The sequence below is a fragment of the Phyllostomus hastatus genome, unplaced genomic scaffold (assembly GCF_019186645.2).
Source record: "Phyllostomus hastatus isolate PE091 unplaced genomic scaffold, TTU_PhHast_1.1 phas_contig_198, whole genome shotgun sequence".
NCBI lineage: Eukaryota > Metazoa > Chordata > Mammalia > Chiroptera > Phyllostomidae > Phyllostomus > Phyllostomus hastatus.
The window spans coordinates 6,831,319-6,850,793 of NW_025333715.1; the positions used below are offsets into that span (position 1 = coordinate 6,831,319).

Below are 19,475 nucleotides of genomic sequence, written 5' to 3' on the forward strand. Positions count from 1 at the left end.
AACCAAGTTTTGTAAAAAGCAGACCTGGTAAAAAAATGGTTATTGCCTCTTCCAGTTCCTTCTCTGACACGTCCACCAAAACCACCTCCTGGGTGCACGGGTAGCAGTGGGAGAGTTTAGTGGCTGTCACTGATGCTCTGAAGAAAGGCACGTGTGTAGTGCATTAGGATCTGTAAGAAACACTAAAGGCAGTTCAATATTTACTAAACTAGTTGCAGGTGCCACAAATAAGATTATACATGGTCCTTGCTTTACAATTCCTTACAGTGTGGTAGGTATTATATGGATGCAAAGGGAAATGAGATCGCAGACATGCCCTTTATTCTTCCTCACTTCACGTTAGATACAGTAGGACATGTCATTGAGATCACCAAAGGCCTAAAAATGTTTTCCTCCTTTATAGTTTAGATAGATATAAGTGATTATTAGCATCTTCCACAATACTTTTTTAATTATTCTGAATTTGTGTCCCTAAGAATTTACTAATTTCAGAAAGCTAACACAACTCTTTTAGGAGAAGGTTGGTAATTCCCTTCTAACCTTTGATGTTACTTTTCTGACCCTTTGGTTGATGTAGTCAAATTTATCTCACTGGCAAAGCATGATTAACGGTATATTAAACTATCTCATATTGAACAAATAAGGAGTATGAAAAGAGTGAATTAATTCACTTTGAAGTGACTTGAATTATAAATTCAGCGATATTATCTTCCTAGAATAGATCTATTTTTATAGAACTGAGAACAAAAGAGATTCACAAGTCTTAGTATCTCGTTTCTCTCTTTGCTGTATAATCCTGAGTCATTTGCCTAATCTCTGCCAGTGTCCTCATCTGTAAAATGTAATACAGGCCATAGGAACTAGCTTCCATGGTTACTTTAAAGCTTAGATAATTTAATATTTAAATGCATTACTGCCCTATCATGTCTTTAACCATTATAACTACCTAAGGTATTCAGGCACTTATGAAAAATAAAATGTGGTACAGATGTGAAATGATTATTAGCATCCTCCAGAATACCTTTGCAGGTACATTGTTTTTTTGCCTCTCTGTTAATTGCCTTGTGGTATTATTTTTCATAGTTGTTGTCTAAACTTTTTTGGAATTGATTGGTTCCTTAATTTTGGCACCCTCCAGCCGTCCAGATCGTCTCCGGGACATTGCCGATCGCTTCAATGTGGACCACGATGCAGTGCTGGACAATGTCCTCTATGCACGTGCATATACCAGTAAGAGCCCCCGTGCAGCCGGGTGCTTGGGCTGTTTTCAGGCCGGCAGCACTGAGTCACTGCTTGAGTGATACAACACTCCCACACTGTTCTTTTCTCTCTTTATTTCACTCTTCTCCAAATTAGTTCAGTCAGTCCACAGATTTTATCATCTGGTAAGTCCTTAGATACTAAAATACTCTCAAATTATTTCTTATTCTTTATCTTTGAAATAGAGAGTAACATGAATAATGTTGCATTTGGCATGTATGCCAAGGCAGAATATGAAATCATTTAATAAAGTTATAAATAATTAAGAAAATCCTTCAAAGACTTTCTTTTGCCCTACTCGCAAGGACGTAGCTGATCTTAGCCTCTGCTTCTGCCAGCTCTTATGTTTTCTCCCTGCATTTCCCACCAGGTGAACATCAGATGGAGCTACTTGACTACGTAGCGGCAAAGTTCCATGAAGAGGCTGGCATCTTCAAGCTGCTGGTACAAGCTTTTAAATATTGCTCACTCACAGGGCTATTTAGTATACTACTTTTCTTCTCTTGATTCTGATTCAAATTAACTTCTTCCTTTCCAAACGAATGTTTGTTTTTGCATTAACTCTGTGCAGATCATTGATTCAATAATGGCACTTTTTCGAGTGGATTTCAGTGGTCGTGGGGAGTTGGCTGAACGACAACAAAAATTGGCCCAGATGTTATCACGACTCCAAAAAATCTCAGAAGGTAGGTTTGTAAAAAAAGATGGCACCATCAGAATGCATCTGTGAATGCTTGCTGAGTAGATTTTGCAGAGAAGCTCAAAATAACATCAGGAAACAATACATTTTTAAAAGTCAAAATTACCCTCATGGGAATACCATTCTTATTTTAAAAATCAAAAATACTGATTCTAATAAAATAAGGTACCTAAATAATAACAATAATAACTTTAAATCAATTTGTTATCAAAGAAAAATAGGAATATAGTCTTATTTCTAAAATAAATTCATGGTGCAATATTCCCAAACTCTGAAATCTAAACAAAGAATTTTTAGATTTACTTTGCCTTTATCTTAATTTCTTAATTTTATTTCTTGATGCAGAATATAATGTGGCTGTGTTTGTGACCAATCAAATGACGGCCGATCCAGGAGCAACTATGACGTAAGCCCCAATATTCTGCTTTTGTGTTTCACAGAAGTTAATAACACAGGGTTAAAGTGTAGAAGAGAAATAATTCCAATATAATCAGTCTTGATGTGGGTGCAAATACATCACAAATCTCTTTACTGCAGTGCATATTACTTTATAACTGCAAATATCATTTATTTGTTATCCAAGATCTACTTTCCTCTAGTTCTTTATAAAATTAAGCACTAACTATTTTCAGAGATACTTTGGACTCCACTTTTGTCTATAACTAAAAGGATATTTAAGGATAATAAGAAAAAGATCCCAGAGAAATAAAAACTCATATTCCAGATACACAAATGGCTCCTATTGTACTGATAAGCTCTTATCCTCTAAAAAAAGGGGCTATTTATAGGATATATATATATTTATAAGAAGTATGATGAGAGAAGTCTACTGTTGGAAGAGACTATTTCAGTCCATGTTAGGCATATGCAAAATCTGTTGAGATATTTGTCCACATAATGTACCTATTATTGATGGCTCTGTCTGAAAGATAGCAGTGAATGCAGACACAAAGAGAATAATGAAAACAGAAAATTTGAAGCAAGATTAGTTGCTACTATTAAAAATTCTGAGGATTATGTATCTCAATAAGCAATCAAAATAACCCTGACTCCATAATACTGCTTTATGAGATATTTTCAATAACTTTTTATTTAGAAAACTTTTTAGCCAGAGAAAAGTCACGAGACTAGTATAGTGAATACACATATATCTTTCACCTAGGTTCATCAAATTGTTAACATTTTGCCACTTTTTTCTCTTGTGTGTGCGTGCATATATAGAAAATCTTTGTGTATGTGTATATTCCTTGGTGAGCCATTGAGAGTTTTTTTCCTGAGCCATTGAGAATTATTTGTAGACATTAAGACATTTCACGTCATAATACTTCAGCATATCTCTTCTAAGAACAAGAACATTCTCCTACATGACCACAATATAATTATTACAATCAGGAAATTTAATATTGGCATGCCAGGGTTATCTAATTGTATTCAAGTCTTTCCAATTGTGCCAATAATTTCCTTTATAATTCTTGGCATTTTTTGTTTTGTTTTGGATTTGGGATCAACAGAGGATTATGCATTGCATGTAGTCATCAAATCTCTTTAGGCTCATGTATTTACTTAAAGATTTTATTTATTTTTTATTTTTAGAGAGAGGGGAAAGGGGGGAGATAAGAGAGGGAAAGAAACATCAGTATGGGGTTGCCTCTCGTATGCCCCCTACTGGGGACCTGGCCCACAACCCAGGCATGTGCCCTGACTGGGAATCGAACCAGTGACTCTGGTTCGCAAGCTGGCACTCAGTCCTTACCAACCAGGTCTCTTTAGGCTCCTTTAATCAGAACAACTCCTCAACCTTTGTTTGACAATTATGACACTGACATTTTTGAAGAGCACAGGCCGACTGTTTTTCAGAATGTCCCTCCATTTGGGGTAGATTTTTTTTCTCATTATTAAAGTGTTAAACACTTTTGGCAGAAAAACTATAGGGCAGTTTGTCCCATTATTAGTGATGTTAAGTTTGATCATGTGATTAAGATGGTGTTCACAAAATTTCTGCATTGTAAAAGACCTTTCCCCTTTGTAATCAATGAGTAATTTGTGAGGTGAGACTTTGAGACTGATGTAAATACCTTGTTCTGATAAGCTTTCACCTATTGATTTGAATATCCATCGAAGATTCTTGCTTCCATCAATTATTATTCTGATGGTTACAATAAGTGATATTACTGTAAAACTGAGTCGATACATCAGATAGTAGCAGATAAATGAGTCATTGACATATGTTATTTTTTGCTATTCTTAACTGTAGTCACTTTGCTGTACATTACATCCTCAAACTCCCAGTTATAAAATAAATAAGTCATGGGGATTGACATGTATTAGAAGGTATTTGACACACTAGTATAAATTCTGTAAATTGCACTGAAATGAGTGTGTCTCTCTTTATGCATTTTCTAAATTAACGCTAAGAATGTTGCTGCATCTTCTGCAGTTTGATATACCTCTAACTTTCCAGTGCTCTCTTACAGCTGTTTTCTACTTCATCACAGGAGATTCCAATGTGCAAATACTAACTACACACATGATATTAAGCAAGTTAAAAAGACTGAGGAGGGGAACTCCATCATTTAATTCATTCAATATATATTTATTAAAAATGTATGCATTTAGATTCTGGGAATTCGTTAGTGAATAAAAGGGACTTATGCCTTGCCTCCAGAAAAAAAAAATAAATCACGTCCATTTAACTCAAAATTTTAAAGTCTTGGCTGGGCACACGTTGTCGGCAGTCCTTGAGTAGTTACTGTTTACAGGGTACTTTATACGTGGACACGGAGTGCTTCACAAACAGTAATTTTAAGCTGAAGAGAGATGGGAGATTTTTAAGGCTTGCTTTAAAAAGGAGAAATGATTCACTGGCTCAGTGTGTTGCATTCAAATAAAACAGTTCAAGTTAAAGAGCCATGTTCTCTCTTCGGGCGAGGGGAGGGGACATGGAAGAGGCCAACACTGTTTGTCTGGAGTTAGAAGGAAAAGGAAATCAGTGGAAATTAGGTCACAAATAAGGGTTCTTTCTCTGATATTTGTAGAAAGTTTCAAAAAGGGTAAAACCGTTTTGAGTGGACTCCCATAAGATAACGACGGGAGAAATAGAGCAGTGACAGAAAGGAAGTCACGGAAGGAGTCAGAGAGGAGAGGAGACTTATAATGAAGTGAACTTAGTAAAGAGCCGGAGAGGGTAACAAAGCCCAGTATTGGTGCTGGGTGATTCCGCTTTGAAACGACTCCCCCACCTATCTGAGTTGGAAGGAAACAAGGCTCGCCATAATTAGTGTACTCTGAAGTATTTCATATTATAACAATACAAATTAAATGTGTGTCATATGAAGCACATAATTACCATACTAAATGGGAAAAAAAGACAGTTTAAACTAAAGGATTTCAAACACTATTAGGAAAGCTCCCATAAAGAAAATACCTTTGTTTCTCAGTGTTGAGGAACTCCGAGCTGCAACTTGCCTGAGCCTGTCAGAGGAATATCACTGTAATTGGTATGAAGCCCCAAGTACGCTGACAATAATTGGGGCTTATGTCCCATCTTGGTGGCACATTGTATGAAAAGGAACAAAATTACAGAGGCGAGGAGCTGCCATATGATACAGCAGAGCAGGAGCTCCTCGACGAGACTTACAGACACAGATTTTAGAGCTAAGACGATCCAGTTGATGAAGTTCTGGAGCTAAAAAGTCAGAGTCAGTACCAGGGCAAATAGTCAAATGAGCAGCAAATAAGACCGTGATGTCACCTACTTCATTTATGTATTTGTCTTGCTGAAACAAAAAGTCATCTTACAACATTTGCAGTCATGTAAATATGAAGTCACTTTATTCTCTAAGGATGTCACCTAGTGACTCAACATCAGTAGCATAAATTAAAAGGCAATATGGTTAGAGAAAAAACATTAAACCAGGATCACTGGCATGGTGACCTCGTCCAAGTCACATGAACTTATATTCCCCAGCAAAACTAAGAGAACTTATGTTTATTGATTGCTTACCAGGTGCTAGGTACATTCATGCATTATTTTACATACTTCTTACATCACCTCAATGTAACTCAGCCTCCTGGGGCCTCCCTGTTCTTTCTATGAAGTCAGTCTCCGTGTGTTGCTCCATCCTTCCCCTGTCCCCCCAAAACCCTAGAATTCCACATTCAAACTCTTGAAAAAAGTGTATGTTTTTCTGCATACTTTGGGAAGAAACAAGGTGGGGAGGGGAATTACTTAACAAAACTTGTTAAACATACTCCTTTTTTGAAACCATCTCTTCTCTTCCCCCCAATTCTTCTCTTTTGGCAGTACTCCCTTCTCCCCATCTTCCCCTAATCTCAAAGCATCCTCCTCATTCTTGCGCATGCCCACTCAGCCTTTTTCTCCTCGGTAGACCCTTCCTCAACAATTCTCTGTGTGAGCTTACCCCTTAGCGAGTCAAAAGTCCCCGGAGTACCCTTGTCCCTCAAGCTTGCCCTCGCCCAGCCACTCCATGTCCCCAGTGCAATGAGTATTTCAGGCAGATACTATTATTATTCCTAATTTATAAAGGAGCAAGCAGAGGCTCAGAGTATTTGGTACTTACTTGCTCAATCGCACAATTAAAAAACCACCAGGAATTTAACCCTGTTATCTTTGACTTCAAAGTTATGCTCTTTCGGCCTCACTGTGCTACCCTCCTCATCCCACTCCCAGAAAGATACCATGTGCCCGCCCCTCACCATAACCCTATGCTTCATGACCCCATCACCCTTATTTGAAGTTGGAGGGTCAGGCTGTTCTGGGTTTTACCCTCAGCGATATGACAGGCTGTAATCCGTTCACCCAGAGTGGGATAAATAAAACAATCTTTCCTGACACCCCTTCATTTCCAATATCCACCCTCATTTCTTCCTCTTTGTCATCACTCTCCCTCATCCCCCAAGAAAAGGAGAAAAAAAAGAGGAAAAGAAAATACAAAAGAAGGGGGCATAAGAGATCAGGCTAAACGAGGAATGTGGGTGTGTTTCTGAAGCTGTTTTTACTTGGTCAGAAATAGAAGTAAATTAAAGCCCTCTAAAAGAATGCGAAATGTTATAACACCTTCTTGTGCTTTACCTCAAGACTCGGTTCAAAGGAAGTGCAAAGAAACTTTAAGATTTTCTTGGTCTACATGTTTTATCTGAATTATTTAGTTAAATAATAATAATAATTACCACTTATTGAGTATCTCTTATGTGCCAAGATTACTGTAAGGATAGAACTCACTGGCATAAATCCCGGCAATAGTAGGCTCTGGATGAGCTATACTAAATATACCTTGAATCCTCACAGCAGCGCTGAGAGATGAGATCTTTTTGTTCTCATCTCACAGGCAAAGAAATGGAGATTCACAAAGGTTAAGTAACTAGCCCAAGGTAATTGGTGTTTGAGTCAGGATTATGAAAGTAGATCATTGTAACTATAGTCACTGGGCCAGTACCTTACCTAATGATTTTGTTTTATTCTCACAACTACCCTGCTAGTTAGACACAGTTATTATCCCCCAGTTAAAATAAAGAAACATGCTTAGAATGGTTAAACAATTTTCCTGAGGTCACATGTCTGGCTGATAAGCCAAAATTTGAACCCAGATCTAACTCCCGAGCCCGTAAACCGCACGGTTTATCAGGGCTATAAATGGCTGCAGAAGGGCCGGCACACTGTCAGTTGAGAGGCGTGCAGGGATATGTAGCCCTTACTCCAGTGAACTGACCCGAGTTCAGAGCCCTTGGCCCCGTGGCAGAGATTTCACCTGGCGAGCCCACCGAGAACAAGTCTGTCTCCCTGGGGCCGACTCACGGTAACCAAGCCCCTGAGACTCAAAGGTCAGAGGGCCAGGTACTGATGCTGAAACATGTAACTGCACTCGGGGGTCTTAGGGCTGGTGCCTTCTCCCCTCGTAAGCAGACCTCTGTAGGGATTCAAACTTTAATCCAAAGTTATTTACTAAATATGGAATCCAAACAAAGGGAAATAATTGGATGAGTTGGAATAATAAGAACTGCCACATAGTAAGGACTCAATAAATCTCAATTGTTATTATTATTATTAATACCTAACTATACCAGAGGGGGAAGAAACCATGAATCTCCTAAACATATATGCAATTTTTATATATGTACATTTTTCTGGGAGAGAGCCTATATCTTTAATTAAATTATCAATGTATTAATGACTTATTTAAAAAGTTAAGAACTATAAATGTGACCCAAAATTCTACTGAATACCTTAATGGAACAAATAAAATTTGAATTGGCTTGACATTCTCCCAGAGCTAAGGCTGTTATGCTATATTGCAATCTATTTGATTAAGTATTATCTCTTAGTTTATGACTCATTTTATGTACCTTTTTCTGCCTGTATCTTTCCTATATATTTTCTTAGTACTTTTGCAAATCCTATCATTGATTTCCCTATTTAGTTTATTCAAAATCATTTTCCTTTCGAGATGACATTCTTAACCTCTTCACCTAAAATAATCTCGAACAAGCAATACTAACCTATTTCCTTTTGTGCATAGGTTACCACATTAGAAACAGCAAATAATTAAAGCCCTCGGGTTTGTACTAACCCAGGAAAGGGTTTTTGCTAACAGAACACCATGGCTATACATCCAAGAGTCCAGCTGCCTGCTCTTCTTGAAATTATCTGTACTAGGGTTGGGAGAGGATTACCTCAATTAGGGAGAAATTCTTTCTCTTTTTACATTTGCCTTTCTGTAAGAACACCCTTCAAAATTCCTTGAATTATAGCCCTGGCTGGTGTGGCTCAGTGGACTGAGCACTAGCCTGCAAACTGAAAGATCACTGGTTCAGTTCCCAGTCAAGGCACATGCCTGGGTTGTAGGCCAAGTTCCTAGTTGCGGGTGTGCGGGAGGCAAACAATTGATGTATCTTTCATACATTGATGTTTCTCTTTTTCTCTCCCCCCTTCCCTTCTCTCTAAAATTTTAGTAAGTAAATAAATAAATAAATAAATAAAGTTTGGAGAATTTTAGCTTCTCCAAAGATATGTCACAAATCTGTGTCCAAAAGGATCTAGACCAGGGGGACCCAAATTATCTTCTCTTCTGTATTCATTCAAAAATATTTATTGAATGCCTTCTATTGTATATTATGGACATTTTTCTAAGCACTAGAGTTACAAAGATGAAAAGAATTTAGAGTATGGGGGGAGTGAGACCCATGAGTTACATATTATAATGTAGTGTGCTTTCATAGAGGAATGCATACAGTGGTTTGAGAGCACAGAGGAGGCAGTTTCTATTCCGTTTCAGGGTACCAGGCAAGGCTCCCAAGAAGGGATGGCACCTGATGGATGAGTAAGAGCTAAATAAACAGACACAGTGGGAAAGGGGCTTTCATTTCAGAGGAAATCTTGTGTGCAAAGGCACCGAGGTGTAGGAGGAGTTGCTGAAATAAGAAAAAAGAAGTTTGAGAGGGAAGGAGGAAGAATGACTGCAACTGTAAATAAGTATGTAGGTGGCAGATAAAAAGAAGGAGTTGAAGGAACATCTTCCTAAGAGCTTTCATTTTCTTCATGAAGAAGCAAGCAGCGTTGTCAAAGATGGGACAAGAATAGAGACAGGACTTCAGGAGACCACTGAACGTCTGGAAAGGAGGAGGCGAAGCTAAGTGTGCTCACATGGGAGCATGACTAGTCAGTCTGGAGAGACCATCTGTGCATGGCTGTTAAAACTTCTCTCTGCCCATAGAGCTAACTCCGACAATCCTTTCCTGTCTCCCCTCCATAGAATCTTCTACTGGTCTATCTTCTGTGGAACCATCAGTTTTTCTACAGTCCAGTATTTTCATTGATATTTTTATAACTTCCATATCTGAGATTATTCTCATTGTAAATTCATAACCTGTACAACACTGAAGGCTTTCCACATACAGTTACTATATAAGAAGGATGTTTCTCAATTGGCTCGATCTGCTGTCATTTACATCACAGCATCTTGAAGGAGGGTTGGGTGTTTTGGGTTGTTTTTTCGTTTTAATTTTGAAAGTAAGTTTATTAAGCTGGGACAGTGGAAGGGCTTAGGACAGGAGAAGCAGCAGGAGGGCCCAGGCAGGGCTGCTTGGCTAGCCGAGAGTCCCAGAAAAGGGGGCTTTGGAGACAGGTTCAGGGGGCTGGCCCAGGACGAGCTGCTGCTGCTGCCCATGGCTCCGCTGGTGTCAAGGCCACGGGCACCCTTAGAGTTTAGGAGATGCGTGCCTGTCAGGGCGGAGGAAGGGAAAGGGAAAGATGTGGGCACGTTCCCAAGAGGGAGAGAGTGGGGCGGGTGTTTCTTATCATTAGACTAGAATAGTGCTTGGCACGTAATAGGCTGTTAATAAATATTTCTGATAAATGAATGCCTGAATAAATAAATAAATTGAATGTATTTTGCAAAGAAGAAAACTTGTTTAACCCCAAGAGTTATCCTAAGATAATGAGTAATATTTTATTTATGGGATTTTTTTTCTATTTAAAAAACAAACAAAACATGGACTGTTTATCCCAGGAATCTCAGAAGCCTGAACTGGATGGCCCCAAACCTGACCCCACTCCAAAGTTAGTGGGCAAACCTCTGCTTGTTCAGAATACACACCTACTCCATCCCCTGCCATCCTCCACAGAAAAGTTGCCTTGAAATTGCAGATATGACTCTATATGGACCATATAATGTAACATGAAAAGGTGTTTTTAATTTAGTTTTCAGGCAGACCCCAAAAAACCCATCGGGGGGCACATTCTGGCTCACGCTTCAACAACAAGAATAAGTTTGCGAAAGGGAAGAGGAGAGCTGAGAATTGCCAAGATTTATGACAGGTAAATATTTTCTTCTTCTTAAGCAGATCCTTGTACATATGGTATTAAGTAAAATTGCCTCTCCTGAGAGGCTTTAATATTGTCATTGGAAGATGCTGCATGTTTGAATTTCCTTCTAGAAAATTACTCAATTCATTGGGAAGTCCCTACTACGTACTAGGTTCTAGGGATCCAGGTATTGTGTTGACAAATGGCTTGGTCCTTGACCTTCCAAAGCTTACAGTGAAGCTAGATAATGAAATAATCAATTCCAATCGAAATGTGGTACGTGCAGGAAAAGTACAGAAAGTACTGGGAATATGTTCTTCTCCTTTCTCTCTGACAGTTTTCTTTTGAAGTTTCAATTTAAACCTCACTTCCCCTGACTTGCAGTCTAGGTTATACCCTAGTCTTTCACAGTACTTTACTTATTTAATTAAGAACTATAAACACTAGCCCTGGCTGGTGTGGCTCAATGGATGGAGTGCCGGCCTGTGAACCAAAGGGTCACTGGTTCAATTCCCAGTCGGGGCACGTGCCTGGGTTGTGGGGCCAGGTCCCCAGTGGGGGGTGCACCAGAGGAAACCACGCATTGATGTTTCTCTCCCTTCTCCTCTCTGAAAATAAATAAATAAAATATTTTAAAAGAAGAAATTATGAACAACAAATTTAAAAAGAAACCTACAACACATCAGCTGTTCTAGGTTCTAGGGATAGTGAAAACACAAACAAACAAACAATAAAACAAGTCCCTGTCTTCATGGAGCTTAGGTTCCATTGGTAGTGATTTACAGTATAGCATGTGTCACACTTGTTAGACATTAAATACCTTGAAGACAGGGACACTAGGCTGGGACACCACAGATGTGCAGTATTTGAAACTGACTGATTAGCCACCCTGAGCAAAGGCAGAGATGAGTAATAACTCCTTACCCTAGGGAAGGGGAAATTAGCCAAAAAAGAAATCAGGTGAGCTCTTAATTTGGTTTTTTCTATGAATCACAGTACATATTACATATTATTATTGAATAAATATTAAATAATCAGTTTCTACATCAATGTGGTTTTTATTCAGACCATTTTGCTTTTCATTACCTGCCTTGTGGAAGACTATAATATTCAAATGCTATGTTTTACGAAGCATCAGCAATCTCTAGAAATTTGCTACAAATGTTTTTTGTTAAATAGATAATAGAATTTTTTCATGTTTTTTACTAAAATTTCTTCATCTATATCTTGGATGGATTGCTGTGCTTAGAACTTTCCTACCATTTTTCGCTCTGAATTGTAATCAGCTGATTACGTGTGTATCTGTCTCACAACAGAGACGGGGTTTGGTTCTTTCATGTCCCCAGTACCTAGCAAGGTACTTGGCACATAGTAGGAACTCAGTAACTATTTCTCAAATTAATAAATGAATGGACCTTCCTGTTCAATCATTTGTCTATTTCATTAAGGCCTCCAAACCATGCAGGAACAAACAACTCTTTCATTTCATACAGTCCTTAGAGGATACTAGGGTTCTGCAGATTCAGTGAAGGATAATTAAAGCTATCATAGAGATTAGTTATATCAAATATTCATAAATTTGAATGAAAACAGCAAAACTAGATCAGAGCTTAAAATGTCAAAACTCAGTTTTCTAAGCTTCTAGTCTTGTAGCACATACTCTTTTCCTTCTGGTCCCTAAAAATTTCTCACAAAGACTTCTCCTTGACTTAGAACTTTTTGGAAGAGATGTTGCTAATAGTGATAGCTAACACTAACTGAGTGGCTACTATGTGCTAGGCTTTACACCAAGTGCTTTATATATATATATTACTATTTGTAACAACCCTAAGAGACAGAGGTCATTATCCCCATTTTACCCATGAGGAAACCAAGGCCCCCAGCAGTTACTTAACCATTGCTCCTCTAAAGTCTATTTTAAAACATAGAAGCGAGAGCAATCCTTTGTAAAACTAAGTCAGATCATATCTATTCTCTGCTTCAAATCCTCCAATGACTCATCTTAACTCAGAATCAAAGCCCAAGTATCTGCAGCGGTTTACAGAGCACTTCATGAACGGCCTCACTCCTATTCTTCCTGCCCTCCCCGTTGCTCCCCATGCTGCCGCCTGAGTGGGCACCTTGATGTTCTGTGCACGTCAGGCACACTCCCACCTTAGGGCATTCGTGCTCACTGTTCTCCTTGCCTGGAATGATCTTTTCCCACACTGCCCTCTTTCTGGTCATGTCCTTCACCTCCTTCAAGTCTTTGATCAAATGCTACCTGTTCAACAATGCCTATTGTTATCTCCATATTTAAAATTGCAACTACCCTCCTCCCAGCCTCCATACTTCCAATCTCCTTTACCTAGCTCTACTTTTTCTTTCCTTAAAACACACCATTTTCTAACATATCGCATAATATATGTATTATGTCCATTATGTATTGTCCGTCTCTCCTTCCCCCCAATGTAAGTTTCACAAGGGCAAGAGTGTTTGTCTATTTTTCTGTCCTTCTATTTTTCATTTATAGACCTCAAGTGTGCAGAACAGGGATACAGCGGGTGCTCAATAAAGATCTTCCTTAATGAGTAAAAGAATGGACTTGTCTCAACCACAAAACAAATAAGGGACGGAATAACATTAGAAACTATTCTGTCTGAATCAAAGATCTGCACTTGTAATCATTACACCATTTCTTAGTTTATGTGGGATGATCTATTTAGGGCAGTCATAGCTAGTCTACTATAGTTACCCCCCATGTCTTCAAGTACTACCTTACACACATGTAAAAGAAAGACATTTCTTATTAAACAAACAATTCCCCAAGAACTGAGTAGAAAGGGGTTCTTAGAAGAGTTCCCAGGTATACAGGAATGGCTACAAAAGGGACCAAGCCCACTTCCTAGAACTCACCATAGTAACTGCTTCTGTTATTTAGCTATAGTTGGCTCTCAAGTGTATATTTTTCTCCTTTTAAAACTCAAGTGAATAAAAACCCCATTTATTTTATTCCACTTAGCATATCTGTGATCAGTGGACATTAAAAGCAAAGAACACTACTGAATTCAGAGGAAGAACACATTTTAAATAATTGCAAAAATAATAAAAAAGACATACAAATTGTCAGGTATCTGAAGTAATTGTTTTTTATTGTTTCTAGAACAAAACAAACAAAAAGCCTGGTTCAACTTTGCAGGTACCTTGCTTGGCTTCCCTCTTTCTCAACTGCTTTTCTTCCTACCTCTTACATTTGTAAGAGGCCAACTGAGTATTTTCCAACAAGTCTAAAAGGTTATTTTCAAATTGCATTCAGGGCTTCCTACTCAACTACAGTTTTAGTCTGCAAGACCTACCTTACCTGCAGCCTGTGTTCTGAGCCACCCTCAGGGGAGACCTCTCTGCTGTTTCCCAAGGCGAGTAACCTTATCAGTAGGGAGCTCAAAGTTTACTGCCTGACCTGCTCCCTCCCAACAAAACAAACGAAATTTTTAAAAAACACCCAACTTTGAAAAGCAGTATGCCTAGTAGTTTAGAACATGAGCTTTGGAATCAAAGCTTCTGGAGTCGTCACCTTAGGCTCCAATCCTGGCATTTCCACTTACTAGCAATGTGACTTTGGGCAAATTATTTGTCTGAACATCCATCTTCTCATTTGTAAAATGTGGGTAATAATACATACCCAGCAGGGTTATCGTAAAGTTTAAATGAAATAAGGGATCCTGACACATAGTAAAGAGTAACTACTTAATAAAGTAGGCTATTAACAGTACTATAGTCACCATTACCTGGATATAATAATAGCACAAAGTGGCAGTAATCTCTTTCATGATCAGTGATTTTCAGATTTCTATTTCCAGTCTAACCGTTTACTCAAGTTTTATTCATTTCCAAGTGCTGGCAGAACTCATACATAAATATCCCAAAATACCTTAAATGAAATGTATCTAAACATAACCTCTTATTCTTCCTCTCTTTCTTATACACAAAAGCAGCTTTCTATTCCCGTTTTTTTAATGCTATTACCTCTACCTGGATTACTCCCATTTCTGCCTCAAAGACCCTTCAGATGTTATCTATGAAGCCTTTCCTAATCAACCTACCTGGCATAATGTCTCCTTTCTTTATTTAAAAAAATTTTTATTGTTGTTCAATTATAGGTGTCCCCATTTTCCCCCATTACTCTCTCCTGCCCTGCCCTCCCCTCCTCTCCCACATCCACTCCTCCCCACTCCCCTTTCTTTAGAGCTCTGTAACATATATACTGACTTTATGAAACAGCTTAATTTGCATATATACCACATGTCATAGCTCACCTGTTAGACTTCTTGAGAGTAATGCCTGTCTCATTTTTGTAAAATCTATAGGGCCTAGTACATGCTAGTCTGATTTCCAAAAAGTTAAAAACGTGACTTCTTGCAAATAAATATAAAATGAATGTGTCAAAGATTTTATTCAGCTCCCTAATTAATGAGGAAACCACTGATTCAAAGAGTAATTTGAGAGTTATGTAGTCAAATGAATGCGAAAATAAATTTGCTAGTAAATTGAAAATTGGTTAATATCAGGCAATGAATTGTAACATGTGAAGTTTTTTTCTACTAGAGAGAAATCAGTTGCCTTTCTAAACAATGAAATTCAGTTCATTTCCATTGCTATAGCCTGGAATCGTCTGCATGGCCCTCAGACAAGGGTCATCTGCACTGCTCTTAGTTTTCTACAAATCAACTCTACCCAACAGAGTTTTAGAATAAATTAAAAGATAAATTTTAAAGAGCATATAAGCATGAATTATATACAAATATAAAATGTCAGTTTATTCAACTAATTAATGCAGCAACTAATAAGATTTTATAACCAGATCAAAAGAAAAAATCAAATTACCACACACATATGTAATCAGATAAGGAACGCTGAGATGAATTATAAATTGATAAAAAATAGGTCACAGTATCTATAGAACAACAATCGATTACACGCCTCCACACAATTACATTTCTGTGGACAAGAATAATTGTATTACTCATAGTTTTCTACAACTCAGAGTTATAAGATGGCCCAGACAATGAAAAGCACAGAGTCCTCACAGAACCGGGTAACCGGGAAAGACGTGCTAGTCAGTGTGTTTCCCCCGCGCTGGCCTGGGCAGTAAAAGGTGCACAGCCCTTTAGCATCAGATAAGCCCCTGGGAGTCTGCTGCAAAATCCTGACACACTGAAAGCACGCTCCGTTATCCCTTTCGCCTATTTCCAAGTTTGGGGTAACTTTTCTTGACATTCAGAACCTTACACATAAAAACTTGTTCCATAAATGTTTGTGTGGGTTGATAATACTTGTAGGTAAATTCTGTAGTCCACATTTAGCTGTACCAACTCTGAGATGTCTCTGGAGACTCACAAAGATAGGAGTGTGATGTCTGTTAACATGAATATAGTATTTATAGAAGTAGAGCTTTTTATAAACTTCTGTTCCCTTGCATTCTGTTAGCCCTGACATGCCTGAAAACGAAGCCACCTTCGCAATAACTGCTGGAGGAATTGGGGATGCCAAGGAGTAGGTGGTGGATTGATGCAAATTGCTTCTTAGTGCTTATTAGGCGATGAAGAAATAGAAAAGCAGTCTCACATACCAGATCTTTTGTAAGAGTTTGTTTCACATGTTATTAAAGTCAGCAAGGGATTTAAATCTTTATCTTACAAGTCTCTGATTTATAACTTTGTATTGTATGTGGATTCAGGAATATATATGTATATGAGTGAATAAACCTATTGAAAACTACTTGGGAAAGTGATACCTGGTTCTCTCACTGCAGCTTTTTTTTTTTTAATTGTATGATTTCATTTATGGGAAACTTCCAGAATAGGCAAATCCATAGACAGAAAATAGGCTAGGGATGCCAGGGGCTGGGGGAGAGGCTGCTAATGGGCACAGGGTCTCCTTATGGGGTGTGAGAAATACTCAGAAACTAGATAGAGGTGATGACTGCACAACATTGTCAATGTACTAAATTCCCTGAATTGTACACTTGCAAATGGCCAAAATGGTGAATTTTGTTATGTCAATTTTATCTCAAAAATGTTTTTTTAAATAAAGCACAGTGCTCTGACTAACATGTGCATTTCTTTATCATAAAAGAAAAAGCAGTAAAGACAGCAGCAAATGACAGCATCAAGGGCAGGGGATGGTCAGTCACGTCACAGGATCGGGGAGACCATGCACCTGGAGTCCCGCAGACCCGGGCAGTGGGGAGTCTGGGGGGACCCGGGGAAGTGAGCCCGCTCCACCTCTGCATTCACCGGATCGTGTACTTGTCCCACTTCTTCTCGGGGTCATAGGGTTCCCAGCGGCTGGCGGGGAAGATGTGCTTGTTCTTCTCGTACCAGCTCCTTAGCACCACCTTGCCCGCGTGCGACTCGTCCTTCTCCACCGTGGCGTCACTGAGCAGCCGCACGTCATCGTGAACGTCGAAATTGAAGAGGGGCCCGCTCTTGCCTCGGGCCTTGGTGACGATGAAATCGTAGAAGCTGTGGTGGTGGGGTATGATCAGGTCCTCCTTGATGTACATGAGCTGCTCCACCCCGGCCGACCTGAGCTCGCTGAAGTCTCTGCGCAGGATCTCCAGCGCCTTCTGCAGGAACTGCTGCATGGTGTTGCCTTTTTTCATCTTGACCGTCCGCCGGTGCCCGGAGCCATCCCAGTAACTGAAGGTGATTTCAATCTCCTCGCTCTTGATCTTCTCCTGCTTGGCCTCCCACTCCTGCCGCAGCTCTTCCCGCAGCCGATTCTCCTCCTCCTCGCGGTCGCGGTCAGGCAAAAAGCTGGTATCCACATCCGGATTCTTCCCCAGTTTCCTCTTCTTCGTGAGGACCTCTTCCCTTTCCAGCTCCTCCTCAAGCATGGCCACCTCGTCCTGCTCCTCGCCCTCCTCCTCCTCCTCTGCGTCCACAGCGAAGGACAGGCAAGAGATCTTCCGCTTGGCCTCCTTCTTGCGCTCCTTCTCCCGCAGCTTCTCCAGCTGCAGCTGCAGCTCCTTCGACTGCTCCTTCTTGGCCAGCTGCTTCTCCCGTTCCTTCACCAGGGCCTCCTGCTTGGCCTTCATGTCATTCAGGGTCACAAGTCCCACGGTGCTGGACTTGAGCTCCGCCTCCACAGCATCGTAGTGCGCAGAGAACTTCTTGTCGATGTTGGATTTCACGATGTTCTCCTCGGCGATGCGCTGCTTCATCTGCTCCATTTGCTCGCGCTGCTTCTCCCGCTTCTTCATCAGGTGCATGGCGCGGCCCGCCTCGCTCGCGGCGCCCTTGTACTGAGCCATGGCGGCAGAGGCAGCGGGAGCGGCAGAGGCAGCGGGGGCGGGAGAGGCGGCAGGGGTGGCAGAGGCGGCAGGGGTGGCAGAGGCAGCGGGGGCGGCAGAGGCAGCAGCAGGAGCGGCAGCAAGAACAGCGACCACAGCCCGGGATAGTCAACGGCTTTGGCGACCACGGCGGCGGCGTCTGTGCCGTCAGCCGGCGCCGGCGCGGTGACGTCAACTACGAGGAGACGTGCAGGCGCAGCGCCGTACCGCGCAGCGCCCCGCCCCCTCTTGCGTCAGCTTTTTAAAGGGAACCACCGGGCGAAGGGGAAGTCCCAGAGTTCAGAGACGTCCCACCCTCCGCCAGGTTTCCCCTCGAACAGTTCGAGAGGATCTGTTTCCGAAGGTTCCGAAGGCGGGAGACCTTTGAGGAAGGGAAGTTTACGTGACACACACAAAAAAGCCTCTTTTTAAACTTACAGTGTCAAACTGTACTTTCACCTTTATAGCAACAGAAAACATTAAATTAAGCTAAATTTTAAATCATTTGACTTTTTGACAAGTTGAAATTACTTTTTAAAAATGTACTTTTGATACATATGTATTTTATTGGAAAGATAAAGAGGAAGGAAATAAGTAGCTTTACAATTTGGGGGGTAAAGGTAGCACGACTTTAAAGTTTTGCGTGGAGAATTAAAAACCTTTTTTTTATTTCATTTTATTTTACTTTATTTTATTTTCATCACCATTTTTTTTAAAGATCTTATTTACTTATTTTTAGAGAGGGAAGGGAGGGAGAAAGAGAGAAACATCAATGTGCGGTTGCTGGGGGTCATGGCCTGCAACCCAGGCATGTACCGTGACTGGGAATCGAACCTGCAATGCTTTTGGTTTGCAGCCCGAGCTCAATCCACTGAGCTACGCCAGCCAGGTAAAAACCTTTTTAAATATTAAATGTAAAGTTCCAGACACTTATCTAGAAATGTGTAAAAGAATATTTTTTCTAATTGTTAAAAATAAAATCTAGTTTTTAAAATGTATGTGGTAAAAAGTATTTTAAAATTAAAGTAATAATATTTACAATGATCTTTATAAACTTCAAAAAGATCCAATCTCTTATATTGTAAGAACTTTTATAAAAATTCAAGTATTGTAATTCCATTTGTTACAAAAGGCATTTGATTATCCATTCAATCACTTACCAGTTGTATATTGAATGCTAAGTGCTAAAGAATATACAGGGAATTACAGTTTCTGCCCTCAATGTATTAGTATACTAGTTAAGGGAAAAGGCTAATTTTTGAAAAAACGAGAGAACAGATGACTGTATAACCAGTAGTGTGATTTGGACTATAAGGCTCCAAAAATGGGAGTGGAAAGGGTAAACTTCAAGACAGCATGTGCGGAGTTTTGAAGCTGGGATT

The 19,475-nt window shown here is 39.8% G+C and overlaps 2 protein-coding genes across 2 annotated transcripts in view; one reads left to right on the forward strand and one right to left on the reverse strand.

The window, feature by feature from the left end:
• DMC1 (DNA meiotic recombinase 1) overlaps window positions 1-16,734 on the forward strand; it is a 30,841-nt gene extending 14,107 nt beyond the window's left edge. Inside the window, exons 9-14 of the mRNA XM_045835094.1 lie at window positions 1,139-1,230; window positions 1,631-1,704; window positions 1,832-1,946; window positions 2,306-2,366; window positions 10,677-10,793; window positions 16,248-16,734. Of these exons, the coding sequence (XP_045691050.1) occupies window positions 1,139-1,230; window positions 1,631-1,704; window positions 1,832-1,946; window positions 2,306-2,366; window positions 10,677-10,793; window positions 16,248-16,317 (529 nt within the window). The 3' untranslated portion in view covers window positions 16,318-16,734. The remainder of the gene's footprint in view (window positions 1-1,138; window positions 1,231-1,630; window positions 1,705-1,831; window positions 1,947-2,305; window positions 2,367-10,676; window positions 10,794-16,247) is intronic.
• Window positions 16,735-16,867: 133 nt separating this feature from the next.
• Window positions 16,868-18,264, reverse strand: LOC123816231 (protein FAM50A-like). The gene has a single exon (XM_045835092.1). The coding sequence runs from the start codon at window positions 18,073-18,075 to the stop codon at window positions 17,053-17,055; it is 1,023 nt and encodes a 340-aa protein (XP_045691048.1). The 5' UTR covers window positions 18,076-18,264; the 3' UTR covers window positions 16,868-17,052.
• Window positions 18,265-19,475: the final 1,211 nt, after the last annotated feature.